Source organism: Oreochromis aureus, linkage group 11 (assembly GCF_013358895.1).
Source record: "Oreochromis aureus strain Israel breed Guangdong linkage group 11, ZZ_aureus, whole genome shotgun sequence".
Taxonomy (NCBI): Eukaryota; Metazoa; Chordata; class Actinopteri; order Cichliformes; family Cichlidae; genus Oreochromis; species Oreochromis aureus.
Window position 1 is genome coordinate 35470182 of NC_052952.1, and position 26162 is coordinate 35496343.

General features: G+C 39.6%; 1 protein-coding gene across 3 annotated transcripts; it reads left to right on the plus strand.

Moving 5' to 3' along the window:
• The first annotated feature begins 1429 nt into the window (after positions 1 to 1429).
• LOC120442574 lies at positions 1430 to 14680 on the plus strand. Of its 3 annotated transcripts, XM_039619258.1 has the most exons (6): positions 1430 to 1481; positions 3399 to 3607; positions 8358 to 8481; positions 10100 to 10181; positions 10270 to 10323; positions 13456 to 14680. In XM_039619258.1, exons 3-6 carry the CDS (start codon positions 8359 to 8361, stop codon positions 13767 to 13769), a joined length of 573 nt encoding a protein of 190 aa, XP_039475192.1. In that variant the 5' UTR covers positions 1430 to 1481; positions 3399 to 3607; position 8358; the 3' UTR covers positions 13770 to 14680. The 3 variants fall into 3 exon arrangements, with proteins under 3 accessions (XP_039475192.1, XP_039475190.1, XP_039475191.1); XM_039619256.1 differs by lacking the exons at positions 1430 to 1481; positions 3399 to 3607 and adding an exon at positions 6681 to 6767; XM_039619257.1 differs by lacking the exons at positions 1430 to 1481; positions 3399 to 3607 and adding an exon at positions 7314 to 7467.
• Positions 14681 to 26162: the final 11482 nt, after the last annotated feature.

The window sequence follows — 26162 nt, forward strand, 5'->3', positions numbered from 1 at the left end:
TATGGTTTTTTAGACAGAAGAAGCTTTCTCCGGGCAATCAAGCCATACTTGTTCAGTCTTTTTCTAAAGATAATGTCATGAACTTGATCATCTAACAATGTCAGGCCGATAGAGTGGCTCTTGCATATTTTTGCCATTTTACTGAGCATTGCATTGTCTGACCTTAGGGTGAATTTGCTGGAATGTGCCCTCCTGGGAGGATAATTCAAAGAAAACAATCATGGCACCTGCACTGAATGTTTTCTTCTTGTGAATCATCCTTCTTGGTGTCGAAATCTGCCAATCTGGCCATCAAACTGGAAGCATTGTTGTAGTGGCTTGTGACACCAGCTATTAGCCACCTTCAATCAAATCCCTGAGATTCATTCCGGTAGCCTCAGGTGACTTCACTATGAGTCAGACAGACACACAGACATCAAAAAACACGAGACACAAGATTCGCCAGCAGGTTGTTGTGAAATATGATATGCTGATATACGCATGTCATGTATGAACAAGTACTTGAGAGTTCTTTTTTCTTAATGTACCTCAGTGTGTAGCATTGAGTAGCATTTCATGGTTTATGGGACCGCAAAAACAGAAGTGTGAAGTCTAAACAGCAACTAAACTGAGTGAAATGTCATAAATGCCAGGGTTGAATTTTGACAGGTTAACCACTGTCCTAGATGAAAGAGTTTGTTTTTTTGTGGCGTAGTGTTGGAACATATTAACTGACCTGTTGGTGGGAAATAATGTGGAGGTATTTTGAAAGAAGGACTCATACCTGTTAGTTTTACCATTTTACTATTACAGGCTAGGTGAATAGGAAGCAGTGGTGAAAATGTTTTCTTGTTTTGAGTGGGGACAGCACCCAGTAGCCCACATCCTACCTTTTCTTTTTCATGTTGTATGTGTAGGTGTGTCTGTATGTGTGTGTTTGCTCTCAATTGAAATAAGGTTGGAGAAAGTTTGTGACATTTAGATAATCCAGGAGAACACAGACTGGTTGGTTGGGGATGTCCCATGGAACATGAAACCAAAAACAGTGAAGTAAAATGGAAATAGACCCTCTCGCTCTCATCTCTCACTGCTGTCTTCACAAAAGGCGACTTTCACTACTGTTTTCATGCTGACAATTCTCATCCTCATAAGTGCATTTTCACTTCAAATGCTTCAAATATGATTCTATGAAAACAACATCTTACCCTTACAAAACTTCTTTGTTCAGAACCAGTTAGTGGTTTGATTTTGACTTTTTCTTTAGCAAACCAGAATCTTTCCATAACCAAGTCTGAGAGAGCACAAACATGACAGTTTGTCAATAGAAGCCACACTTTGCTGTAAAGCAAATGAAGAATGTTCTCAGTGAGCAAATTTGAAAATACTTCAGAATATTTGCTCATCATGGTAATAGAAACTTATCAAATTCAAACCCTTAGTGGCTGAAACATCAGAGCACACGAACAGAAACTACCAACCCTCATTTATGGCCGCGAGCTGTGGTAAGAGTAATTGATTGATTGATTGATTGATTGATTGATTGATCATACTTTATTCATCCCGAGGGGAAATTGGGTTAAGGCTGCCAGCCGTGCCAGCGCCGTCTTACCCTTCCGACCATACATACATTACACAAACATCACATGGGGAAGACAGGTCAGAGGGGTATAACATGGAAAAGCACAACATGAGGAAAGATAAGGAGAAAAAAATAACTCCCCCCAGACTGAGCTCCAACAGGGAGATCAGTTTGAGAACAGAAAAAAACACCTCTGCACATAGCACATGAAAAAACTCTTAATACACCAAAGAAACACATGACAAGCAACAGGGGTGGGTAAAGGGTGAGAGACAGCCAGTGTAGACAGTACATCCGGGCCTGCAGCCTATGCGCTGGTCTCCTTGATCCACCGTCAGCATCGGAAGGGAATAAGCGTCAAAGGCGTTTGGAGGGGGGAGGGGGGAGGGGGGATGAGTGTGCATCTGCATGTGTATATATGTCTGTGTGCGTGTGTGTGTATGTGTGTGTATGTGTCCAGAGTTCAGCTGAGACAGTGTCCTTCGCCCTGCCAGGCTAAGTAAACAGTCTTCCAGCTAACCCAGGTGGCCTTGCATAGAAGGGGAAGAACAGTCTAAACACAGTCGTTATCAGGGTGTTTTTGTTCAGCTCCAGCCTTGAGACCGCAGCTGAAGCCAAAGGGGTCTCCGCATGAAGTGATGGTGCTTTTTTACTTTAGTGCGAACAACTCATATGAATTTCAAAGCTGTTCTAACAGTCCGACACTGGTCTCTCAATCTCCTATTGGAGAGCCGTGAGCTTCTCCATGATGTTATCAAACTTATGCTCCGTGATGTTGTCATTCTTGTGGTCAAAGAGCCGATTCTGAGAACTCACGACCGCAGTGAACTTCTCCAAGATGTGATCCAATTTGCGCTCAGAGGTCTTATTCCGAGCGAGCCCCTCCAGATGTAATCCAGTTTGCACTCAGAGGTCTTGTTCTGAGTATTCACAGCAGCCGTAAGCTTCTCCAAGATCTTATCCGTGCTGCACTCGATGAGCCATTTTTGAGAAACTCACGCCTCGTCCCATCGTTTCAATCCCAGCGGGCAGCCTTGGGGGGGTTGAACAGCCGGTTCCGCTTCCTTAATTCTTCGATAAGCCAGGGCCAAGCCAGCTCCGATCAGTAAGAACCCTGTTATCATGGTTCCGAATAGGTAGATATCTTCAGCACTCAGGCTCACCCGAGCCCAGACTTCTCGTTGAGAAAAGGGTGTCAATTGCATTCAGGGACCAGTTGATCAAATCCATAATTCCTCTTTTAGGTTTTAGAGAACAGGCTGTGAGAGAGTGTTCCAGGGAAAAGTAATACAAAAAACACGAGACTAGACAAGGACACAAGAGGCTAAGCAGGGAAGCTAAGGGAGAGGAGGAGGAGGAGAAAAGTGTGGCCACCTTCGTCAAGAGCAAGAGAGGAGAAGAAGAAGATCACTGACATAAGCAGTGCAAAGGAAAGTCTTTCCACAAGAGTTTGAGCTCAGCCTTAGAGAGAGTAATATAAAAAGGGGAAATGATAAAACTTCAAAAAGATTCAAAAACTACACACAAAAACCAACCTGTACGAGTAGATTTTTAATAACTTTCAAATCGGGGAACTCACTGAGCAGAGCGGAGTCTCCCTAAAAACTCTGACATACAATAATAATAATAAAGATTTAAAAATACTCTTACATTGGGGAATGTAAGGGAAGCCTCATTTTGCTATGTAGGGCTTGGGTCTTAAAACAACTCAAAAAGGCATGTTATATAACTCTTCCCCACTTAGAGAAAGGTGAGGACATTTGTCATTAGAGAGGGCTCAGGGAGCTCTGGTTGAGTTAGTTTGAGCATCTGACTAAGATTCTCCTTTGCTGCCTCTTAGGTGTCAAACCATGAGGCGAACTTGGGAAGGACCCAGAGATTAGCAGTTCTGCCTCTCGGCTGGCTTGGTTGGTGCCATTGGTGGTGAGCCGGAGAAGCATAAAATGGAGAGGGAGAAAAATCTGCATCAGACAGGGATGCATTGAAAGGTCCCTCCCTGATCGGATGCAAATCAACATGTATTCCAAAGAAGGACTTCAGCAGCCTGAGGTAGTCAGTCATTTAAGTACCCATCCACTGCAAAGAAACAGTGCAGGAGTGATACTGCAAAGCGGCTCTACCTTTGGGTGGTACTTATTTGATTTCTCTTGGGATAGTTTTACAAAACAGTTTATGCAAAGACTGCTTTGGAAAATATCCACAGGTATCAGTGCAAGAAATAACACCGAACTGCCAGTGACCTGTAAATATGCAACTTTTAAATATCCTAAAATTGAGGCAGCTAAATGTAAAGACAAAATGAGAAACCTTGGATGAATTTTGAAAACATCAAACATCATTGGGTCTCCAAAAAGAAAGTAACTTTGGTTAAGCTGCAGAAGAAGAAGAGGTAATGTTGTGTGAGACACTAGATGAGCTACAATAATAGATTTTTTTAAAAAAAGACAACTTTACAGCCCAATATAATGAGTTGTTGGGCTGGACCAGAACACTATAGTATCATAATCTATAAATTACACATCTTAATGTTCTCCTAGTTTTCTTTTAGTATACAGCAGTACATTTTGGAAAAAAAAAATCATGAATCATCTTCATGTCTCAGTTTTTCCACAGCCTGTGCCAGTCTACAGCGATAAATGAAAGCAAACGTTGTGGCACAGATTCTTGACTAAAGCTAGTGTCATCTCACCGCTTTCTTATGTTTGTTCACAAGTAAACTGCAACAATGAAAAATGATTTTTAAAAAACCAAACATGCTTTCACTTATTTCCTGTTATATGTATACTATTACAAAAGGGAGTTCTTACAATAAAAATGAGCTGTTTTATTTTAAAAAAAACTGACATGTTTCAAGTAATGAAGTCTGTCTGTTTCCTTTTTTTATTTAACCTTTATTTATACAGGTAGTCCCACTGAGACTCATGGTCTCACTTACAAGAGAGACCTGTTTCAGACAAACATATTAAAATTGCAACAACAAAAAACAATAAATTAGCTAAAATTGTGTAATGTTTACACAATCATATCAAAAACAAGAACAATTTCGTGTCATTTGTCTTTTAATGTCAGCACGTGAAATCTTAATGCCCTGGGATAAACCGAGTCCAACAGATGGATCGAATGAGCAGGGGTGTCCATGTAGATGATATCACTGTAATCAAGGAGGGGTAATGTTAGCAACAGGTGGTGTTAGCAACAAGCTTTTTCCTTCCAGTGAAAGAGAAACACAATAAATTTTGGAAAATGAACCACAACTTCAGCCTCTTTAACCTGCTAAAGTTTCTTTAACTGGTAGTCAATATGTGACTAGTAAAGATTATTCTACCCTTAAACTATTTAAATAAGGAACAACATGACCTTGTTTTTTGTGCATTTAAAATTAGTCTGAGCTGACACAGCTGTTACTGTTACTATCAAAGCTAGCTGTAATTGGAGTGAGCACAACAATAAATGATTCTATCATAAAGAGTAAAAAATGAATGGATGGATTTAGATTTTGTCCCAAGTCATTAGCATAAATAGCGGCACTCCATTAGTGACATTTAAAAAACTAGAAAAGAGACCACAGAACTGCACACACTGCTAACAGTCAGAAAAGTTTCAAAATCCACCCAAGTCCTTGGTCTAAATGGCCAAGCAGTTGGGTGGCAGCCAAAAACACAGACTTCAGACTCACCTAAACACATGTGGCTCTTCATGTTGTCAATGAGAGATGATATCTTTAGTATGGCTACAGAAATAAATGGAAAAAAATGGCTTAAAAGGCGGCTGAAGGAGTTTAAAATGGTTATTTGAAATGGAAAATGAGCTGCCCAGGCCAAGTATGTGATAAACAAGGATTCTTTTGAACTCATACAAAGAAGTAACAGTAAGAACGAAAACACGAAGCTGGAAATTCAACTGTGTTTCACTGATATAGCAACACTGATCTCAAGTGGATTTATATTGTATACTTGTATAACAAAGAAAAGACCAGACAATATACCCCTTTTATAATATACCAATAATATAATAATATACCAATATACCCTTTAATTGGACAAGCTCTCCAGCAGAAGTTCTTGGACAAGCATTTGTGTGCCATGACTAGTTAAGGAATATGAGGAAGGAGAAGTGAAAAAAGTGATCATAGAAAAACCACAAACAACAAAGAAAGCAAAAAGTAACCTGGAGCACAGGGAAAACAAAAAACTGTCTCATGAAAATATGCAGTTATGGCATTTCATGCTGGGGGGGTGAAAAGAAGGCAACAGAAGAGAAGTGCTCAGTGCATCATGGGAAGTCCCCCAGCACTGAGAGGCTGTAGCAGCATAATGAGCAACAGGCTCAGAGTCATGTGATTAGCTGTATCAAAGTGAAAGTTTGAGGCCTGAGCAATCGATTCTTTGTGCAACATACAGGAAAACGTAAAAAAAAAAATGCCTGCAGTTATCTTTGACACATGAGCCACCGAATGGACCCGATGCAGCGATATATTTCCCACGCTTTTATTTACAAGCTGCAATTATAAATACATGAAAAACTCTCACTCTCGCCTCCTGAATAGCCTTAGATCTAAATTCAGGGTACATTCAAGCTGGTTAGTTGTGATTAAAATAGATTCTGCAGAGTGACACAACGCGGCGGCAACTCATCAACAGGGAACCTGTATAGCGTGCTGTATTACACATGCACTGTATTTCCTCATCACACATCAGGTCAGTCAAGAAGGAAAAAAAAAGCCCCTGTCATTTGTTTGGGTGTTAGAAAAAGGGTGACTTTGACCTATAAACGTGGGAAATCACAAACCACCCACAACACATGAATGTGTCAGCGAGGGGCCGCACCACTGAAACGACGCTTATCTTTACATCTTTTACGGCATTTTGCACCTTTTTACTCGGCTGTTTTGTAAATATATGTTTCTCTTACTCTAAAATCATTGTGCATTGGAAATGCATGAAACTGCATGTAATTTTAGTTTTTAGGTTTTATTCAGTTTCACACCAGGCTGTATGTGCTGGTTTGTAGCTCTGTGTTGTTCACCGCCCCAACACCTACACCACAGCCTCCTTCCTCCCATCTCTCAAACTACTCTATAAAAAGAAAAAAAAACTCCATCTAATCTTCACTACAAGCTCATGTAACAGGGAAAACCCTGACAACCTGACATGTCTTTGAGAGACAAGCACCACATCAATTTGGACACTGAGAGTGCAACACACACTAGGTGAGTCAAGATTGATTTAGATCCTATTGTAGATATTGTCTTAAATTCCTGTGATTTCTTTGTGAATATTTGGCTTTTGAATGTTTTCATTCAGAGGTCTGTGGTTGAGGTCAGTGCTGCCGCTGTGATGCTTATATGACAGAATATAGAAGGTTTTTACAGAAAAGGGAAAGCGTGTTCGGGGATGAGATTTTTAAGCTTTCACACATTACTGTGTAGAGTGTAGTAATGTAAAGATTCCAATAATATGTCCCTTTGTATATTTTTCGGATTTTGTACTGATTTAATGATACTCATATTGGCTTTTTGACTAATTGCCCTCAGAAAATGAATTGCCATTCATATAGATTTTAGAATTCAGATTAAAGAGACAAAATCGTGAGCGAATTGCAGACTGAGTGGTTGAACCAGTATTTTTACTGTCTAACCCAGTCATAAGTCCAACTATGTGAAGCCTGCTGTGCATCCTCACTGGAATGTAAATTAAACCATAGCAATGTGCTTTGGACTTCATTTGTCACACAGTTCAGGGTCAGTGGCGTTTTTTGCAATCATTGAGTGGTTTCAGTCTATGTCATTACAAATAAACAAGCAGACCACAAAATGTTGAACCATAGAAACCCTGTGTACAGGACAAAAAAACTCCCACTGAGGTAAAATCCCAGACAAGCAGCAGCATGGTTAGGTTAACCATAACACGGTAAGTGCAAAGCAGCCATTCTAGGAGCCATGTAAATGATTTCTGTGGGGTCTGGTTTAACTGTGTGTGCTTGTGGTCACAGGATTATTGAGGACAGTTCTTCTTTGAGTCATGTTAACATGGCACATTGACTTCATCAGGGCAAGAATTCAGTGACTTCTCTTAGAAAGTTGTCATTTCATAAGACAGCGAAAGTGAGAACTTACTTGCAACTCATCTCACTGTCTGACTTTGCACTCTGCCCTAATGGAAGAGGTGGAGGTGTACAAGTCACAAAAGCACAATAGGTGAAGCACGCTGGAGAAAAAATGTGCTCTTTCTGCAGAAATATACTGCGATAGTTGCTCAAGTGACCCCCCACCACCACCCACCCACCCTAAAGGGTCTCAATTTAAAATCAAAGAGGTCATGACATCACAAATAAGAGGATATATTCTTGAATACTAGGTAATAAAACTTTCTTGGAGCTTTAACAATGGTATATTTGTTCTCAGTGTCTACTAGAGTGGCTTTGCATGATTCACTGTTCAAAATAATCCTTCTTATATATTAACATTTAAAAGATGCCAATATGATATCAAGAAAACTTTGTAATTAAAGTAAAAAGGTCATTTTTGAGCTAAATGTTGATTTAACTAGGAAATGGAAGTCTTGAATTTCTTTTATTTGAGGGTCCTGGGCCACAGTGGAGCTCTGCATGCTCCTCCACCTTTAAGGCCTCAATGACAGAGCCAAGAGATGAAGAAAGAAACTTGTGGAACAGAATATTTAGAGCAGTCGAAATCTTGAGCAACTGGTGTTAACTTATGCCAGAAGATATAGTAATTAAAGTCATTCTCTCACATGAAAGGCCGATTTGTTAAATAGTTTTGTGCGTACTTGTCTGACAGAATGGAGGAGAAGCCAAGGTCGTCTTACAGGCACCAGCTGCTGCAGGCTTGGTGCAGTCTCCTCACCGTGGCCATGGTGATTATGGCTGTACATCTCGCTACAATGAATCAGAAGCCAGCGGAGGTCAGTATGCCTGCCACAAACAGAGATTTCACTGAGATTTATGTTGACTGCTAGCAGGGCTATATCTTATTTTGCATATCTTAGTTTGCATGAAGAATGTGCTTGTAAAAGCACATGCTTGTGCTGCTTGTAATTTGTGTAAATACCATATTTACAACAGTAAAGTAAATAAAATGAGCCCCACATTAATTTCTACCCTTATCAGTTTATTCATAGACATTAATCAGCTCCAGATACCCAGTTTGTGCCTCTAGATGGCAGCAACACCATGAGTTACAGCACCTTCCTCTTGCTTGCTCAACAAAAGGAAGAACACTAATGCCTTAAGCTCTTGGGTTCTTTTAATTTGTTTTGTTTTTTTTTCTTCTAAAAAACATCCCCAGAATTAGAAAATAAGGCCAACAACATCTGACTCATAATTACAGGGCCTTTAGTCACTCTTTGTTTCTAGGTGGAAGTGAAAACGTTCATCTTTGATGATTTTGTCAGATAACACTCTCATGGGAACACAGAAACTCATTGTGTTTCAAAAGTCTCTCCAGTGTCTGTTAAACATGGCAACTATAAAAATGGTGCCTTTATAGAAGTGGAGCTGTTGCAGACTGAAACTGAGAATTTCTCTATGTGCATCCATCCATCCATCCATCCATCCATCCATCCATCCATCCATCCATCCATCCATCCATCCATCCATCCATTCTCTTACACTTATCCTTATCAGGGTTGGGGCAGAAACGTTTCGTCACTCATCCAAGTGACTTCTTCAGTCTCAGCTGACTGCAGGTTTCCCCAAACTTTAAACAGTACATTTTCATAATAACCAGTACTACCATTAAAATGCAGGTTGCCATGGCCACCTATCCATGGCCATGAGAACAACATACAGAGTATTGGGGAATGACTGCAATCACAGCATTAGAAGACGGTGAAAGATGTACCCTTCCTCATGGGTACATCTTTCACCATTTATAATACTTTGATTGTAGTCATTCCCCAATTCTGTGAACTCTGTGAATTTTTTCTGGGATTTCCTTAAGTGGACTATTCATCGTGCATGAAGAAAAACAATTCCTATGACTTCATGTTCAAAACCTTGGTGCGAGATATTGACTGAAGATGCATCAGGCTGTAATTTCCTTTTATTCCAGTTTGTACCGCAAGAGCACATCCTTATTTACAATAGTGGAAAAGGTAAAGGCTAAAGGGAAATGTGAGTACTTGAAAAACATTAAAAGACAAACAGCCAGGGACAGTACAAAAGATGGATATGGCTGCAGTGATGTCATCTATTAGATTCAGAAGTCTTGAGTTTTGAAACCTGATGAGTTTTTTCACCATATTGGTTACAAATAAGTCAGATATGACCAGGAAGGCTGGGTCTCACTGTGAAGCCGCTTGTTCAGTGCCTAACAGCGGATGACTGACACATTGTTAGCCAACAAGCATACCAAAATGAGCGACGGAGCTCACAAACTGAGGAGTAACTTATGAGGTCAGATCACAGATTTCTATAGAACTTGAAGTCTTTTTGCAACCACAACTATCGCCATATGGTGGCCTTCTTAAAGAAAGGAGGTTTACGGCACACATGTTGAGCATGTTCTGATTTTTGCTCAAGGTTGGAGTCCCTACACCAGAGACCATCAACTCAACTCATTCAGGTCCCATACAAAGGCAGATTCAGGAACCTTTAAAGTCAGGTAAATATCATTTGTCACATTTATCATGGATAATCACATAATCGTAAGAGTGAAAATGTTATAACCCTTTAAATTATGTTGCTTTCAGGAAGCTCTCACTCATTCATCCAGCTGCACCAGCGTAATGGACGTCTGTCTGTAGGTGAGCTCACATCTTTTCATGTGGGAAGTTGGCATGCTCTGATAATCATGAGTTTCATGAGAAAACCGTATCCCTCGTTCTTACTGTCTTTTTACACCAACTTTTAACGATCACACAGACAAAACTTAACTCTGCTACACATCCAAAGAGACGACTCTCACTTGTTACTGATCTCGTATCACGATGATGCCTGCCATGCATAAAAATTACTGTTAAACCGGACGCCTACAGATGCTAAATGCAACAAGCTCAGACATGTCAGTAGCAGCTGAAAGTCATTCTGAAAAACGTGGGCAGCCTTCAAGTGAGGCGCACGAGGACACGGCGGGTTGAGGGGGAGGAGTGTGAACAAACAAGTAAATAACAAAATAATACCTAATTTGAATATTTTAACCAATCTGTGAAAGATAACAGGCCTAAAAGAAAAAAAGGTACAACTTTCTACAAATTCTATATGAAGGCACATGTTCTCAAATACTTAGAACTTAGACAAGAAACTGATATGCTGCTGTGTTTCTCTTTGTTTTATCTCTAATCTAAAGTGGATGGGTGATAAAAGCTGATGTCATGTTTCAGTTAACCAGTCTGACAGTCACAGCCTTAAATGGGTTTATTATTATTTCCTTTTTTAATACACCGCAGGTACAAGTTTAAGATAAGATAAGATAAGATAAGATAACCTTTATTAGTCCCACATGTGGGAAATTTGTTTTGTCACAGCAGGAAGTGGACAGTACAAGAGTTATGAAGCAAAAATTAGAATAAAATAAAATAAGAATAAATACAGTACACAACTGTACAGAATAGAATAAAATAAAATACTATATACAGTAGAATAAAAATAGAATAAAATATACAATGAGATTTATTTCCCCTCCATAGTGTCTTCATTTGTTACCACGTTAACAGTTTAATATGAATCCCTTTACAGCAAGTACAGGCCATATCTGTTATTAAAACCACTTACTCAGGAATACACCAGCTCTGGTGTGGGTGAGGAGGAAAGAAGCCAAACACAGGAACGGCATTGGGAATCTGGTCATTTTCGGATCCTGCTGTGAAGTTGTGCAAAGCTTGGAACAGAGATGCGACTTTAAAGACGCCTTGTTTTCTCAACGCCATCTCTTTGTCAGTTGCATCAACATTATTTTGTGAGCTGTGAGCGGTTTTCTTCTTCTCTTTCAACATAGCATTAATATGCAGTGTGACCATCTACAAAATGCTAGGTTGGACTGATTATTTCATTTATCTATTTGACATTTGAGATGTCATCAGTACAGGTATATTGTGACACATTTAGTTGTAAGGTTAATGTGCTCTTTAGTTCATAGTTTTGACAACAGGCAGAAGTGAAGATGTTACTTTGTGCTGGAGTTTTTTTTTCAGATCCCACTGTGGTCTGGTGACGGCACAAAGAGACATATTATATTTGATTTTCTGTCCCACAGTTCCCATTATAATTCACTTTGCTCTTATAGCTGTGGAGAAGTTACTGGCTACATTTGGAGAAGGTATTTTTTTAATGCCAACGGTAGAACAGATTAAAACTAAAAGGTTTATTTTGTAGTATTGAAGAGATAAAAGTTATCATACTTATCCTGCTGACCAATAACTATTACATCTACGTTTTAAAAGTTCACCACATCCACAAAGAAATCCTCTGCACGGGTTAAACCGTTGAGAAACACAGAGCCATGCAGCCTCATTATGTTTCCAGTCTCATGTACTGTTTTCCTCCCACTATGCAGCAGTTTTCCTGTGTGAAGTGGGTTTCTAAAACCACAAGAAACCTGAAGCAGCGCTGTAATGTGGGCTGCACCGACTTAATGTATAATTACAGCCCACAGCAGCAGATTTCACAAGTTCGTCAGGGGACATGCTGCAGGAAAATTAGACACTAATTGGAAGATCAACTTTGTTTACCTGGTGTATTTATTCAGCTGTGATTATGGGACCCACTGATCTAAAGCAGAGAGGAAGAAGTATTTCCTTTCAGGAAATTCAAGAAAAAAAGACACTTTTTGATATTTATTTAAAAAAACAAGTCAGTAGGAGAGTTTCCTCCATTTCCTCTTTCATGTGGTTTTCTTCACTTCACTTGACAGATTAATAAAGCATGTGTTGCACACGCACCGGCATTCAGCTTGTCAATATCAAGCGCTAAAATATTCATTTATTAATGGTTTTGTTGAGTTATTATTATTCCTACACCCGATTCATTTCTGTACGCTCAAAGAAAATGTGTTTAAAGTGGAAAAACCAGCATTCATTTACTGTAATAACGCTTATACTGATTTACTGTCAGATGTCATTCTGTATTTCACATTTAAAAATTCTGTAAATTAGATTTAAAAACTCTTAATGAAACATGAATATATCAAAATACACAGACTACAGATTCAAAAGTGTTTTTACGCATTGCAAACTTGTTGAAGGGATTTCAAAAACAAAGGTTAACCCAGCTCGCCACCGTCTTCTGTTCTGTTTCCCTCTGTGGAAAACCGGTCAAGCACAGAAGATTAGATGTTAATCTGAGATATTTCACTGCAGTCCACAAGCTATAATTAACCTTCAAAGCTTCAAAGAAAACTTCCCCACATACAGTGAGAAACTACTCCACTGTGAGGCCTGAGTCAACAGCTTTGAGGTTTTGAAATTCGATGAGTCTCTGTGTTCTCATCACCGGATCTGAGTGACATTTGGAAGAAACTCCAGCAAAAGTTGACATTTTCCTGTCTGCCTAATCAAAGATGTAAATTAGAGAGTAATTAACAATGATGCAGTATTTATCGATGCTGCTGAACCTGTTCTCAGCTGCAGTTCTACCATCAAAAATATCAGATATGAAGCGCAGTGGTACATCCACTGAACTGGACATCACGTGCAAAAGTTTCTGAACTGTACTTACTTTTATGGTGCCCCTTATCCTCTCCCCCACATACTGAGAAGTATAATGATGTATACGTTAACTCACTTGATCCACCCTTCCCCTGCGGCCTCAAATCACACCTGACGTGAACATTTAGGTAGATTACACAAAACAACAAGAAGAAAAAAGTTTACAAATTTATTTTTAAAAATGAATTTAAAGTAACTGAGTGATTAAAGAAAAGTTCTCCATATTTCCTACAGATCTTGGGGGGAAAGAGTCCCTTACCCTGGGTGGAAAGTCCATCACCGTCCAGAAAAACGGGAGCTACTTCTTTTACGCCCAGGTGACCTTCAGGGAAGAATTAAGGCAGGAGAGACGTGTGCTTGTGGAAAGAACTGGCTTTCATGATAACAAAACTAAGAAACTGGCTGAGGGCATCTACCCGGCCTCAACAGAGAACTCAGTGTGGTTGGCCAAGATTGTCAAACTTAGACCGTGGGACAGGGTCAGCATAAATATAACAGGTGAAATTCTAAATGACCATACCTACTGGGGTGTCATCGAGCTTCAATAGAACTGGTGGTCTGGTTGGACTGGTATGTTAGTTGTGGCCCTAAATAAATCTGTTAAAATAAAAGCAAACTGGATTTTTGAGCCAGATATTTAAAGTGGAAATATTCTGCTCATTTCCAGATGTATATTTTTAACCTTGGACTCACGATTTTAAATAATGGTTGTTTTTTTTTATTTTGTAAATTATTTGTTTTAGCCATTCACTTCTGTTCAATAATAAGTAGTTTGTGAGCGCCCTCTGCTGCACCACCATCTGAACTGCAGACAGTTTTTGTACAGCGATAGGAAGTGAAATTTCTCTCCTAGATTCCCTCTGTCACTCCTGATATGGTCATATTAGGAATTACTGCCTTATATGACGTCATACATATAATTTAATATACGGAATACCTGTACATATGCTGACCTCATTTTTTAAAACATTTTTTAAACACTGGTACTGTTTAACATGTTTAAGTAATATAAATATATATAAAAGGAAAAGGAATGGGTCCCCTTTAACTCTCACAATATTTAAAAAAATACTGCAGGAATTTGATCATGGTCTACAATTATTAAAGACTCTGTGGCTAACATGGAACACTACAATAAAGAAAAAAAACTCCATATGCAGGTTTTAATATAGACTTTACTAACTGACACCTCGTACTCTTAATAGGCCACATCTTCATAGTAAATAAAGGTCAAACAATCGTATACTGCATCAGTCCAACCTGAACAGTTTTAAACATGCCAGCTGGTTCTGAGTTGTTTTTGAATTTTTAGGCCGACATGAATGTAAACTGTGAAAGTCATTGGAATAATTATGTTCCTTTTCACTGTTATCTGCTTCTGTAATTTATGTAATTGAGTATTCTATTTTGGTTGTTGAATTCTGCATATAGACGTTTAATAAAGAGTATTGTAAACCATCCTAATGTACTTTTTATTTGCACGTTGAGCCGCTGACTGGCCACACGGTGGTGCCACTTCCCACCAAATCAAAGGCAGCATGAAGCTTTCCCACACCACAGCATACGCCTCGTCTGTTCGGATGATCGTACACATCCTGATATGACATTTCAATCAATGAAAAATGCTTAACACAGACCACAAATACATTCGGAGAAACCTCAGAAGTGACATTAAACGCCCCCTGAAAACATAAAACACGGTGTTATTCATCTTTCGGGCCTGACATTAGTACTACTCACAGGTATTAAACCGCTGTGATATTTACTTCTGTATGTGCTGAGCAACAGGTGCAACACAGGAAGCCACATATTTGGTGCAACCATTACACTGCTTCCCCTTTACAACACCCTCAGACACCTTTGAGTTCACAGCACCCTTTGACCAGCTTCCCCTGAGGCAGTTTAGCTCATCTCATGCATTAAGCATTAATATCACTTTTAGAATTAGAATGTAAAAATCATGAAGCTAGTCATACAGCAAATCACGTGAATGTGTAAGTTTCACTCTTAATGCACTGGGACTGAAACTCAATAGAGCTCAGAGGCAAGAGTACATTAAAGGTCCATTTTACACCCTCCGGGTCATCCACACACATGTACCCACTGCGTTGTTAATAATCGTGACTTCTGAGGGCCAAAGAAGTATATAAGTAGATATTTGTTAAATTTCTCCTAAATCCTAAAGGTACAATATCATGACATAAAAAGTAATTAGATAACATGTTAATTTAATTCTGAGATTTCAAGGTTTTACTGTTTATTTCAGTTAAATGTTGAATGAAAATCATCAAATACATATCATTAAATACACAGCAGTTAGGGCTGTTGGCTCAAAGCAAAAAGGCCCAGGGTTCCTCTGTTTGTTTGTTTTAAGAAAGTCTGGTTTTGTACATTGTGGAATAATAGCACAACCGAGTTGTTATACATCATTTTGTGAGAGTGCACATAAATTTAAGCTCATTAAGTAATGGAAGCTCTGTTGACATACATTACTTTCCAGTCATGGTTTCTACTAAGGATTTCTCACTTCTGTTTTCTTTATCTCTGTGGAAAACTGGTCAGGCATAAATATAGGATGTAGTGCTGAAAGTTCTCTGCAGTCCACAAGTTATACACTAATAAACTCCTAAACAATGAAGCTTGAAAGAAACTTTAAACACATAGTAGTCGGTAACTTCTCTGAAACTGTGAGGCCAAAGTCGGCAACCTTGAGCTCCACGGATGAGACACGCTGGAGAATTTTGAAACACAATGAGTCTCTGTGTTCTCATCACCGGATCAGAGTGACATTTGGGAAAAACTCCAGCAAAAGTTGACATTTTAACTTCCGCCCAATCAGAGCTGTAAATTAGAGAGTGAATAGCAGCCTCATAAAAAGCAGGGTGTAAATACTGATGTTATTGAACTGACTCTAAAATATTCTCCCCTGCAGTTCTACCGGGCCTGATGCAACACAAATAAAGTACAATGAATGCCACATCTATTTTAATCGCAGCAGCACCGGACAGACTCGGCTGTGGGAAATCTAGAAAAAATGACATCAGTTTGCTTTTTTAATAACAGGTACCAATGAGGTGGCAACCTCTGAGTATGAAAAACAAAGCCATCACACAAGTGCCAAGAGCTACATTTGCTCTAATGGTCATTGGAGGTGGACTCCAACCCCCACAGACTACACATAAAAGAAGAATGTAGGCAGTGTCATGTCACCAGTCGGTTTTATGACAAATTCCGACCATCACATGTGAATATTGCAGTGGAAATTGAGAGTAATTCAACCAGGAAACATTTTGTCTCCAACTTCACTGGACAACGTTTGTTGTAGAATTCACCAATTATGGTGATTTGTAGCCTTAATTCTCTGTCGATGGCCGACACCCGGTGTGGTCTTCTGCTGCTGTAGCTCATCTGCTTCACAGTTTCATGTGTTGTGTGTTCAGAGATGCTCGTGTCCGTACTTTGGTTTAAGAAGAGGTTATTTTAGTTACTGCTCCCTCCCTGTCAGCTCGAAGCAATTTGGCCATTCTCATCTAACCCAGGCATCAACAAAGCATTTTCTCTCCGAGACCTGCGGCTCACTGGATATTTTCTGTCTTTCAGACCATTCTGTAAACCCTGGAGATGGTTGGTGTGGGAAAATCCCAGTGGATCAGCAGTTTCTGAAACACTCTGACCAGCCTGTCTGACACTAACAACAGTGCCACGGTCAAAACCACTTAAATGTGCTCAGTTTGAACTTCACCAGGTTCACATGCCTACATGGTTAAATGCAAGGTTCAACCATTCAACAGCAGGGTGAATGGGTGTACCTAATAAAGTGGCTCTGAGGGCATATGCCTGTTGATTAAGACTAATAAAATACCAGAGTTTGGGCGCTGCTATAGCAGGTGATCGATATGCCAAAGGTTACTGCAGGCACCTGGGTTTGAGTCCACTCTGGACCATTTCCTGTGTCTTACCCCAAACTCTCTCTCTGCTTTCCTGTCTTCTCTAAATAATAATTCTCTAAATAACGAATGAATGTACAACATTTCACTGAAGTGTTATCACCTCATCATCCGCACATAAAACAGACTTTCCCCAGGCTCTGACTCCAACAGCTGTTAAGAAACACACTCACTATGCGAGTGTTGCAATGACACCTACTCAATAAGTTAATATTCACTTTAAAATGAGAGTATCCACCTTGTTACATCTTTAACACTGACTTCAGTCAACAAAGAAAAAAATTCCCATCATGTTATCAGTGTTAACACCGCCTACCTCTGGGTTTGGACAGAGGCTGTAACATGACATCATGTCTAACAGGTATCTCAGCTGTTATGTCCGCACGCTTTCTTACAACACTGGCTCCTTTGTTCCCTTCAGCCTTTGTTTATGGGGCTTGTCATTTGTATTAGCTGATTAGTCAGGCATCTAATGGCATTTCGTGGCCCACAAAGAAACAGGAGCACTCCTGTCTGAGTGTGCAAAAGGGGAGCATGTAAAGTGTCTAGTTTCAACACAAGAGTGAGATTAGATCTAAGAAAACAAGTCGAGCTCCTAAGAACTCTCATTAAGAATTCAGGAAGCTGCTGATGGGGCACATTTTTCAATTTCTTCTTCTTGTCCTGAGAATTCGCAGCACTTTATGGTAAAGGGCCAGTCAAGTTTGATCTTTTATGAGCTTATAAACAATTCTTCTTATTATAAAGGGCGTCTAAAAATCACCGTGAGAGTTTTTTCTGTTTGACATTTTAGATTTATAGATTTGACACCCACTACGAGTTCAGGTCTCGTCACCTAGTGGTAAAAGCATGTGATGATGCTCAACCACAGAACTGAGATAAAACTATGCTGTGTGTATACGATCCTGCGTGTGCGTGTGTGTTTCTATATTACCTTCCCTTTTGTGTTTGTGTTGTTCTGAGCAGCCAAAGTCCACCTGCAAAGTGTTCTGAAGACTTATTGTCTACTCACTAGCCCACAATGACACATGAAAAGTATCCAGATGGATGTGCATGAGATCTACACAAGCTTATCTCCACTCATTCTTCCTGTCTGATATTGGCATGCACCATCAGATTGGATGAGAAGCGTCTTCAGGTTTTCTCTCAGATGTTCTGTGAGGTTTTTTTTTTTTTCAACTCTGGGCTTTGCTCAGGTCACTAATGGAAAACCAGAAACTTTTGCATTTGCTGTACAATTCAGATCAGCGTAGTGCTGAAAGGTGAACCATCTGGAGAAAGATTTCTTTAAGAACCTCTCTGCATGTGGCCACGTCTATCACTAAATTTACCCCTCACAGCATGAAGATACCACCACCGTTCTCCTCTGTAGGGACTGCATCAGCAGGGTACAGGTTGCTGGGATATAACAGATGCAGAGTTTGAAATTCTGCCCAGAGAGGTCAGTTTTTGCTACATGACATCAGAGAATCCATTAAACACCGAGAGTCCTTTAGATGTTGTTTGGCAAACCAGATAAATACTCCTTTTACTCAGAGCTGCTACCTTTTAGCTGCTCCAAGATGAAAGCATGATTTATAGAGTGCTGCTCAGGTACTCTCACCTCTGTAGGAGAGTTCTTAAAGCCTTAAGATGAATGTTGGGCTCTTGGTCTCTTCCCCGAACAAGGCCTTCCTGCTCAGTTACTCAGTTTCACTGCGAAATCCAAATCTAGGAAAAGTCGGGTGGCACCAAATTTCTTCCAGTTCACATTTATTGAGGTCACTGCCCTCCTGGGAGCACTCGGTGCCGTACAAACTACAAAGAGTTCCTTGAACTTCATAGCTCAATATTTGCCCTAACATGCAGTATGAAATACAGGGTCATGCCCAGTTAATTCAATTTGCCACAGATCGACTTTAATCAAGTTCTCGAGACACATCTGACAAATTAAAAGAAAAAGAAACAGGATGCACCTGCCCACCGTCCGGAGACTCAGCAAAAGCCTGAAATATGAGATGGTTTTAGTGCCAGTAGGAACATTTGCCACAGTGCTTCACACAACTGCAGTCAGCTCAGAAACAGTATGTCCATATCTGTTCTAACAGTGCAGCTCAATACACAAACTCAATCTAACAATACAACTACAATTCATACATCAGGAGTGGGTGTTCTTTTTTCCTATAAACTTTTTCGATCCACAGTAGAAGTGGGCTGTGAGGCTAACGTTTCTGATAATAGGAAAATATTGTACAGATGATATAATGTTAACGTGATTTCGCTTCCTTCATTAAGCTGCCTGTACCTGTAAAAAAGTGAAGTGGCTGAGACAGTCAGCCCACAGCGTCTCAACATGACCATTTTAATGTGTTGCCAAAAATGCCAAAAGGAGCACAAATGCCAGTAATCGCAGTCACAGTGATCACAGCTGCCATCACAGTGGTTTGTAGATGTCACCTGCCCCCTAAAGTGGACAGCTTTCCATTGTTACAGTACAACAGGAAGTCTTCGCAATACAGCTAACCAAATATAGCCATCTCATCGAAGAAACTGATGATGCAATAACTGAGCTGTCTGCTTGGACTTTCGGTTGCCTAAAGGGGATTGGTGCGCTCACACAGTGTTGTAGTACCTCTGTACAGCGGTGTTTGGCCTCTAACAGGAAGCTTTCGACCTTTCGTACCTGGGGCCTCATTTGTAGTCTAAGTGGATGATCTAAGCACAATACACACATAAGTGGCTATTTATAAAAGCGCTGTTTGATTTAGAGATGATCGCACAGGCTGAACTTGTCTTGCAGTTCATCAGTTCAAAAGGAAGAAAGAAAGAAAGAAAAAGATCCTGTGGAGTTTTCCTATTATTGTTTCCTTCATTTCAGTGAAACCCGTCATGAGGTCGAGGAGAATTTACACAGGAGAAGACAATACTGTCGTGACTACTCCTACATTATTGATGTTGGTCTGCCGGGTTTAAACTACAGTTTAGAATAAGCTCATCTTGCTTCACCACATGAGTTCTCTCTCTGCTTTATTCTGAGGGCTGATGTAATCACAACACTATTTTGTTGAGAATGCCACAGTTAAATAAGAAAAAAAAACAATAAAGCTGAATTGTTACTCCTCCCTCTGAATACATTTATTAGAATTTTCAACTTGCTTGAAGTCAAATTATTAATGTAATTGAAATTCTTTGTATTAAAACTGGAAATTAAATCCACAAAGAAATTACACACGATCATATCACACTCATTTTACCCTCCCTGCTTTGTCTCCCCACATGCTTTGGAATAGATTCTAAGGTCTTGCTGCTGATGCTGAGGCTCTCCATGGCCTCTCTCCGGGTTATGTATCCGACCTAGTTGCATGTAAGTGGGTACGAAGCCTGAGAGCCCCAGTCAGAGGCCTGTTTTCTGTTCCAGAGGAGCAGCTAATAACTAAAGCAAAGCTTTTTCTGCCAGAGGCCCAAAGCTACAAAATCAACTGCCTTAGGCTATCAGGTCAGCAGAGTCAGTGACCTCTCATAAATGTGCTTTAACCAGCTGATTGATTTTATTTATCTGACTTTACACAGGGTAGAAACAAAAACAAACAAACAAAAAACAACAAGACCTTGAAGGCCTGAAGCCAGATCTACAATTCTTCTACAACTTTTAATCCAGCTTGAGTTGAGACGTCTTTATTATTTATTTTACCTTAAATTAAAAGAGAACAATGACTTCCCTGTTATTTGTCATAAGAGCCTTTATTAAGAAATCTAAATTCCTGAACAATAGTTCCAGGACTTAAATTTCTCCTGTTCACCCTGCTGCTTGTTTTTTTTCTCTTCAGTATCTGATCCACTTGTTTTCATGTGAAAGAGCTTTGTTTTGAAAAGTGCTCTTTCTTTTTCATGCTTTTGGATCCTCTATGTTGTTATCGGTCATTTTACTCTTGGATTATAGTTCATCCATCAGCCATCATTGAGATGTTGTGTCTTCAAAACAGTCATATTTGTTATTCGGCTCTTGTTACTACAACCAAAGCTTGTTGTCATTATGAACTGCTGTATCATATTTTTAGATCAAGGAGGAAGGAAATGTACACTAATGCATTATAGCCTTGTCATGCCGCCACTAATGACAGCATCAGTTGTTTACTATGACTACTTCAAAATACTACAGATAATAAAGCTACGAGCAGTAAGCCGTAGTATTTTAGGCTCAGGAATGATTATTAACCTTTTCCACAGAGTTTAAACACTGACTGTCTAAGGACTATTAAAAATGTCACAGCACACAGTGGTTAGAAGACAGTTTTTTAAGCCATCCGGTCCTGTTGATTTCCTCTTACACATATGACTAAAAAACAGCCTGTACCTGCTGTGGTTACACTTTTAGCCTGTACAAGGAAAGAGGTCACAGTGTGCATCTTCAGGCTCCTCCCGAGAGAAGTCCTGTGTTTCAGATCCCCTACACAGTTTATCAGCTCTGTATTGCTCATCCACTGGGATAATTTTCTTCCTTTTAAGGTTCATCTTTGTGTTTTTCATACCTTCGCATAAGGTTTCCCACGGTGTTTCACTCTTGTCTTCCTCATAAGATGATGGGGTTTTTTGTGCAGCTAATCTCTATTTCTAAAAGTCAACTTCCTTCTGTTAACAGTATTCATCCTTCTCGGTGATGAGTGACATTATGTGACATATTGTAGGGAAAGTGTAAAAAAGAACCACAGGATGAGAAAGGATATGTATTCACCGGGTGATTAGTCAAGCCATCAGAGTTTGAAAAAAGATGAAATGTCTTACTGTAGACACTATATTTGATACATATATATATTGTGTGTTTTCACCATTGTGATTTTAAATCTATAAAAAGATAAAGTCAAAAGTAAACGGCCTGGATGTTTTCTGAAGTAGACATGTACAGCTGCCTTGGCCAGTGTAAAGTTATTTCCAGTTTTTGGGAGGGTTTTGTCCTCCCTCTTAGGCTCCGTGTTGCATTAATGTTATTCTTAATCTGAAATCTACAAGGTGAAAAAGCAAAAGACAAAGAAAATTTTCTGGTTTTATCCCAGAAGTTCCCCATTCTGCTGAATTTGCTAATGTTCTGTTTTGTTAAACTTAAGCTTTTTACTACATTCACACAAGAAATTAAATCTTCAGCTCACCCTTAAAGAGGACCTTTTTAAAAAAAAAATAAAAAATTTAATATTGTTTTAATGACAGGTGCTTATATAAGATAAGTTTTAAAATAATTAGGTCAGAATATGTACAAGTGCTCACTTATTTTCTACATTAACCCATGTATGTAACACTACGCAGAGGGGATATCGCCAATATGGTCATCTTAGGACACACAGGGGCTGAGGACCAGTCGGCAATCATCTGGCAATCACAGGCCGTAAGGGAAAAGTGTGTATTCCTCCATCAGTTTGTGAATGTTTCTCCTCCTTTGCTGCCACAGACACCAGCAGTTTGCAGTTTGCAGACGGTGACTTGTCTACAAATACTCGCAAAGCACCGAGCGCAAAACGTTGCAACTAAATGGGAAACGGAAAATGTTCGCCTCCAAAGTAGAAATTATACCACACTGGTCTAACCAACACATTTCAAAAGGCACAACTTTTACATTGCATTCTCCCATTCCTGGTAATGCTTTTTCCGTTAAACACTTTTTCCGAGTTTCACTACAGCTCAGAGAGAAATTTCTTCCCATGCAAACTATGGGCCACTGCGGGATTCTGTTGGTGACCAAAAAAGTCACAAGGAAATATACGGTGCTGCACCTAACCAGCTGACCTCTTTCACCTAGCAACCAGCAGCAACAACTTGCCAGCTAGTTGGAGAATACACATTTTCCCCTTTGACAATTGTTGCCAAGTCGGTAACAGCTAGCCAGCGGGAGGTGAACTCAGTAAAATTCTCACAAAAGTGAGTACACCCCTCACATTTCTGTAAATATTTTGTCATATCTTTTCATGGGACAGCATTGAAGATATGACACTTTGAAACAATGTAAAGTAGTCAGTGTACAACTTGTACAACTGTGTAAATTTGCTGTCACCTCTAAATAACTCAACACACAGCCATTATTGCCTAAACTGCTGGCAACAAAAGTGAGTACACCCCTAAGTGAAAATGTCCAAACTGTGCACGATTAGCCATTTTCCCTCCCTGGTGTCATGTGACTCATTAGTGTTACAGGGCCTCAAGTGTGTTGAATATGATGTTATTGCTCTCACACTCTCTCCTACTGGTCACTGGAAGTCTAACATGGCACATCATGGCAAAGAATTCTCTGAGGAACTGAAAAAAGGAATTGTTACTCTACATAAAGATGGCCTAGGCCTGAAACTGAGCTGCAGCACAGTGTGAAGACTGCTGTACAACAGGACAGGTTCCATTCAGAACAAACCTCGCCATAGTGGACCAAAGAAGTTGGTCCACCATGGCAAAGATTGTATCAAGGGTGTGTGGTGGCAACCAGGTGAGGAGTACAAAGACAGGTGTGTCTTGCCTACAGCCAAGCATGGTGGTGGGATGTCATTTTTGGGGCTGCATGAGTGCTGCTGGTACTGGGGAGCTACAGTTAACCATGAATGCCAACATGTACTGTGACACACTGAAGCAGAGCATGATCCCCTCCCTTCATAAACTGGGCCACAGGACAGAATTCCAACATGATAACAACCCCAAAGCGCAAGGTCTCTAACATCCACCAGCTCCATGATGTCATCATGGAGGAGTGGAAGAGGATTTCAGTGGCACCCTGTGAAGCTCTGGTGAACTCCATGCCCAACAGAGTAAAGGCAGTGCTGGAAAATAATGGTGGCCACACAAAATATTGACACTTGGGCACAGTTTGGACATTTTCACCTAGGGGTGTACTCACTTTTGTTGCTGTATGTTGAGTTATTTTGAGGTGACAGCAAATTGACACTGTTATACAAGCTGTACACTGACTACATTGTATCAAAGTGTCATATCTTCAACGTTCTCCCATGAAAAGATATAATATTTACAAAAATGTGAGGGGTGTACTCACTTTTGTGAGATACTGTAGTTAATCTAAAAGCTAATGCAGTTTGAACTAGAGTAGAATGACATAGCTACGATAAGTAGATAAACAGAAACTAAGTGTATTTAAATTGTATCTTGGCTGATGTTGCTAATGTGTCTATATTAACGACATTGCTGATTTTGTCTTTGTGTGTTAAAGATTTCCAATCAGTCAAACATGGAAACCTGCATTTTGATTCCATTCAGCCCGGTCTCTGTTTCACAGCGTGTGGCTATAATTGCCTGCGATTCCCTTTAAAGGTTATCTGAAAAGGACAGCTCTCTTTTGTTGTTTGTTTTTTAAACTTAATTTCCGATGACCAATGACAATAAAAGGTACTTTTTATTTTTCCTTTGCTAATTTTCAACCTTTAGAATGCGCACTCAGTGACATAAAAGGGACATTCACCCCAAATTGGCCAACTTTCCACCACAGTATGATCTTTGATCCCTAAGAGGTACATCTATCTGGTGGACTCAAGTATGTAAGTGAAAAAGGCCACTTCCTAATATGTCATTTACACTTCCTGTTTAATGCACACCACCAATACAGCATAATGATGTGATTTTTCATGCAATAATACAAAGAGGAGGGAAATGTTTCCTCTAACAGATATTCCCCACAGTCACTCACCTGACAACAAATCATGTTGATGAGATGAATATACACTTTTTGTTTTGCTCGATTGTGGCACTAATCACATGTTTACCCTCATGTTCAATCAGCTGTCTGTCATGTGATGGCGTAAACTGTATCAGGGGTAAAGGCTGGACCTGCACATTTGCAAAGTCAAACTCCATGTTACTTCACAGCAAGTGTGGGAGGAACACTGTGACAAAAAAAATGTAATTTATGCAATGCAGGAATTGATGGCCCAGAGATTACAGAAGTTGGCTTGGGACTGGATTGACATGTTTGTTTGCCCTTTAACAAGCCACCTTACTTCTTTAACTTCTGCTAATCAGTAAATGCGAAACTGGGAAAGCCTACATGCTCTGGTAGACATAAAAGGTCAAAGAGTATAAAATTTACTGTCAGTACTGTATGTCTTAGTCACCCTCCTTACTCATAGCAAGTAAACCTAAACAAATTCAAAGTGAAACTGCCTCTGGAAAGATTTTCTTTGCAGCTGAAACACAAATCTCTCTGCAGAGATGCTCATCTGTGCGCCATCATAACGATACTAATTTGATTCTAAAGCTGCACTCTTTGTGCAGTGAATACAAAATCAAAGTGTTTGAATAATGACCTTGTCAGCTGGCAACAGATACAAACAAGACGATACATATCTACCACCAGTAAGGGCATCTGTTTTTAGTGTACCGCAATCAGTCAGTCGGTCAGTCGCAGAAAGCTTTTAAGCTACAAATCAGTTAATAAAGTTTATTTCAGAAAAGATTATTTCCCAGTAAATTTTTATAATGATACTAATGTCACAATGGTTCCTAAACTTCGGGGTTGGCCCCACTGATGGGGACTTTTTCGCCCCACAGCAGGTGGAGAAAACATGGACTGAGGGGGCTTTACTGACTTCTACTGATGAAGATCTTGTTAACCATCATTTCACATGGACATGCTTAAAATAACCACTAAGCAGCATTAGGTGCTTTACAAAAACAGATAACACACACACTCACACACGATACAATCATGTGTACATCACACACACAAACATCATGTTGTGAATTTAAATTGAAAGATAAAAAAATAAAAGCAGCTGGTTTATCACTTAAAATGGAGGCAAAGTCAAGTTAAATGTAAAGAACAGTTCAGCAGCTAAAAATGGAAAAGTTTTGACACAAATAAAAGAGCATGCTAAATTGCCTTCTGTTGTGATTTGGCACTATACAAATAAAATTAAACTGAACCCTTAAATTAAAAGTATAAATTAAAATATTTTTAATAAGAAGCTACTCTGCTTTTTTAAAATCACATGAATACTAGTAAAACTATGTTTTTATTACATTTATGAAATTTTG

Excerpts from the sequence above, each read along its gene's own strand:
- LOC120442574 (XM_039619256.1), top strand. The coding sequence starts at position 6,709 with ATGTCTTTGAGAGACAAGCACCACATCAATTTGGACACTGAGAGTGCA. Across the intron at positions 8,482-10,099 it reads TGAATCAGAAGCCAGCGGAG|GTTGGAGTCCCTACACCAGA; the intron begins GTCAGTATGCCT and ends TTTTTGCTCAAG. Across the intron at positions 10,182-10,269 it reads TCAGGAACCTTTAAAGTCAG|GAAGCTCTCACTCATTCATC; the intron begins GTAAATATCATT and ends TGTTGCTTTCAG.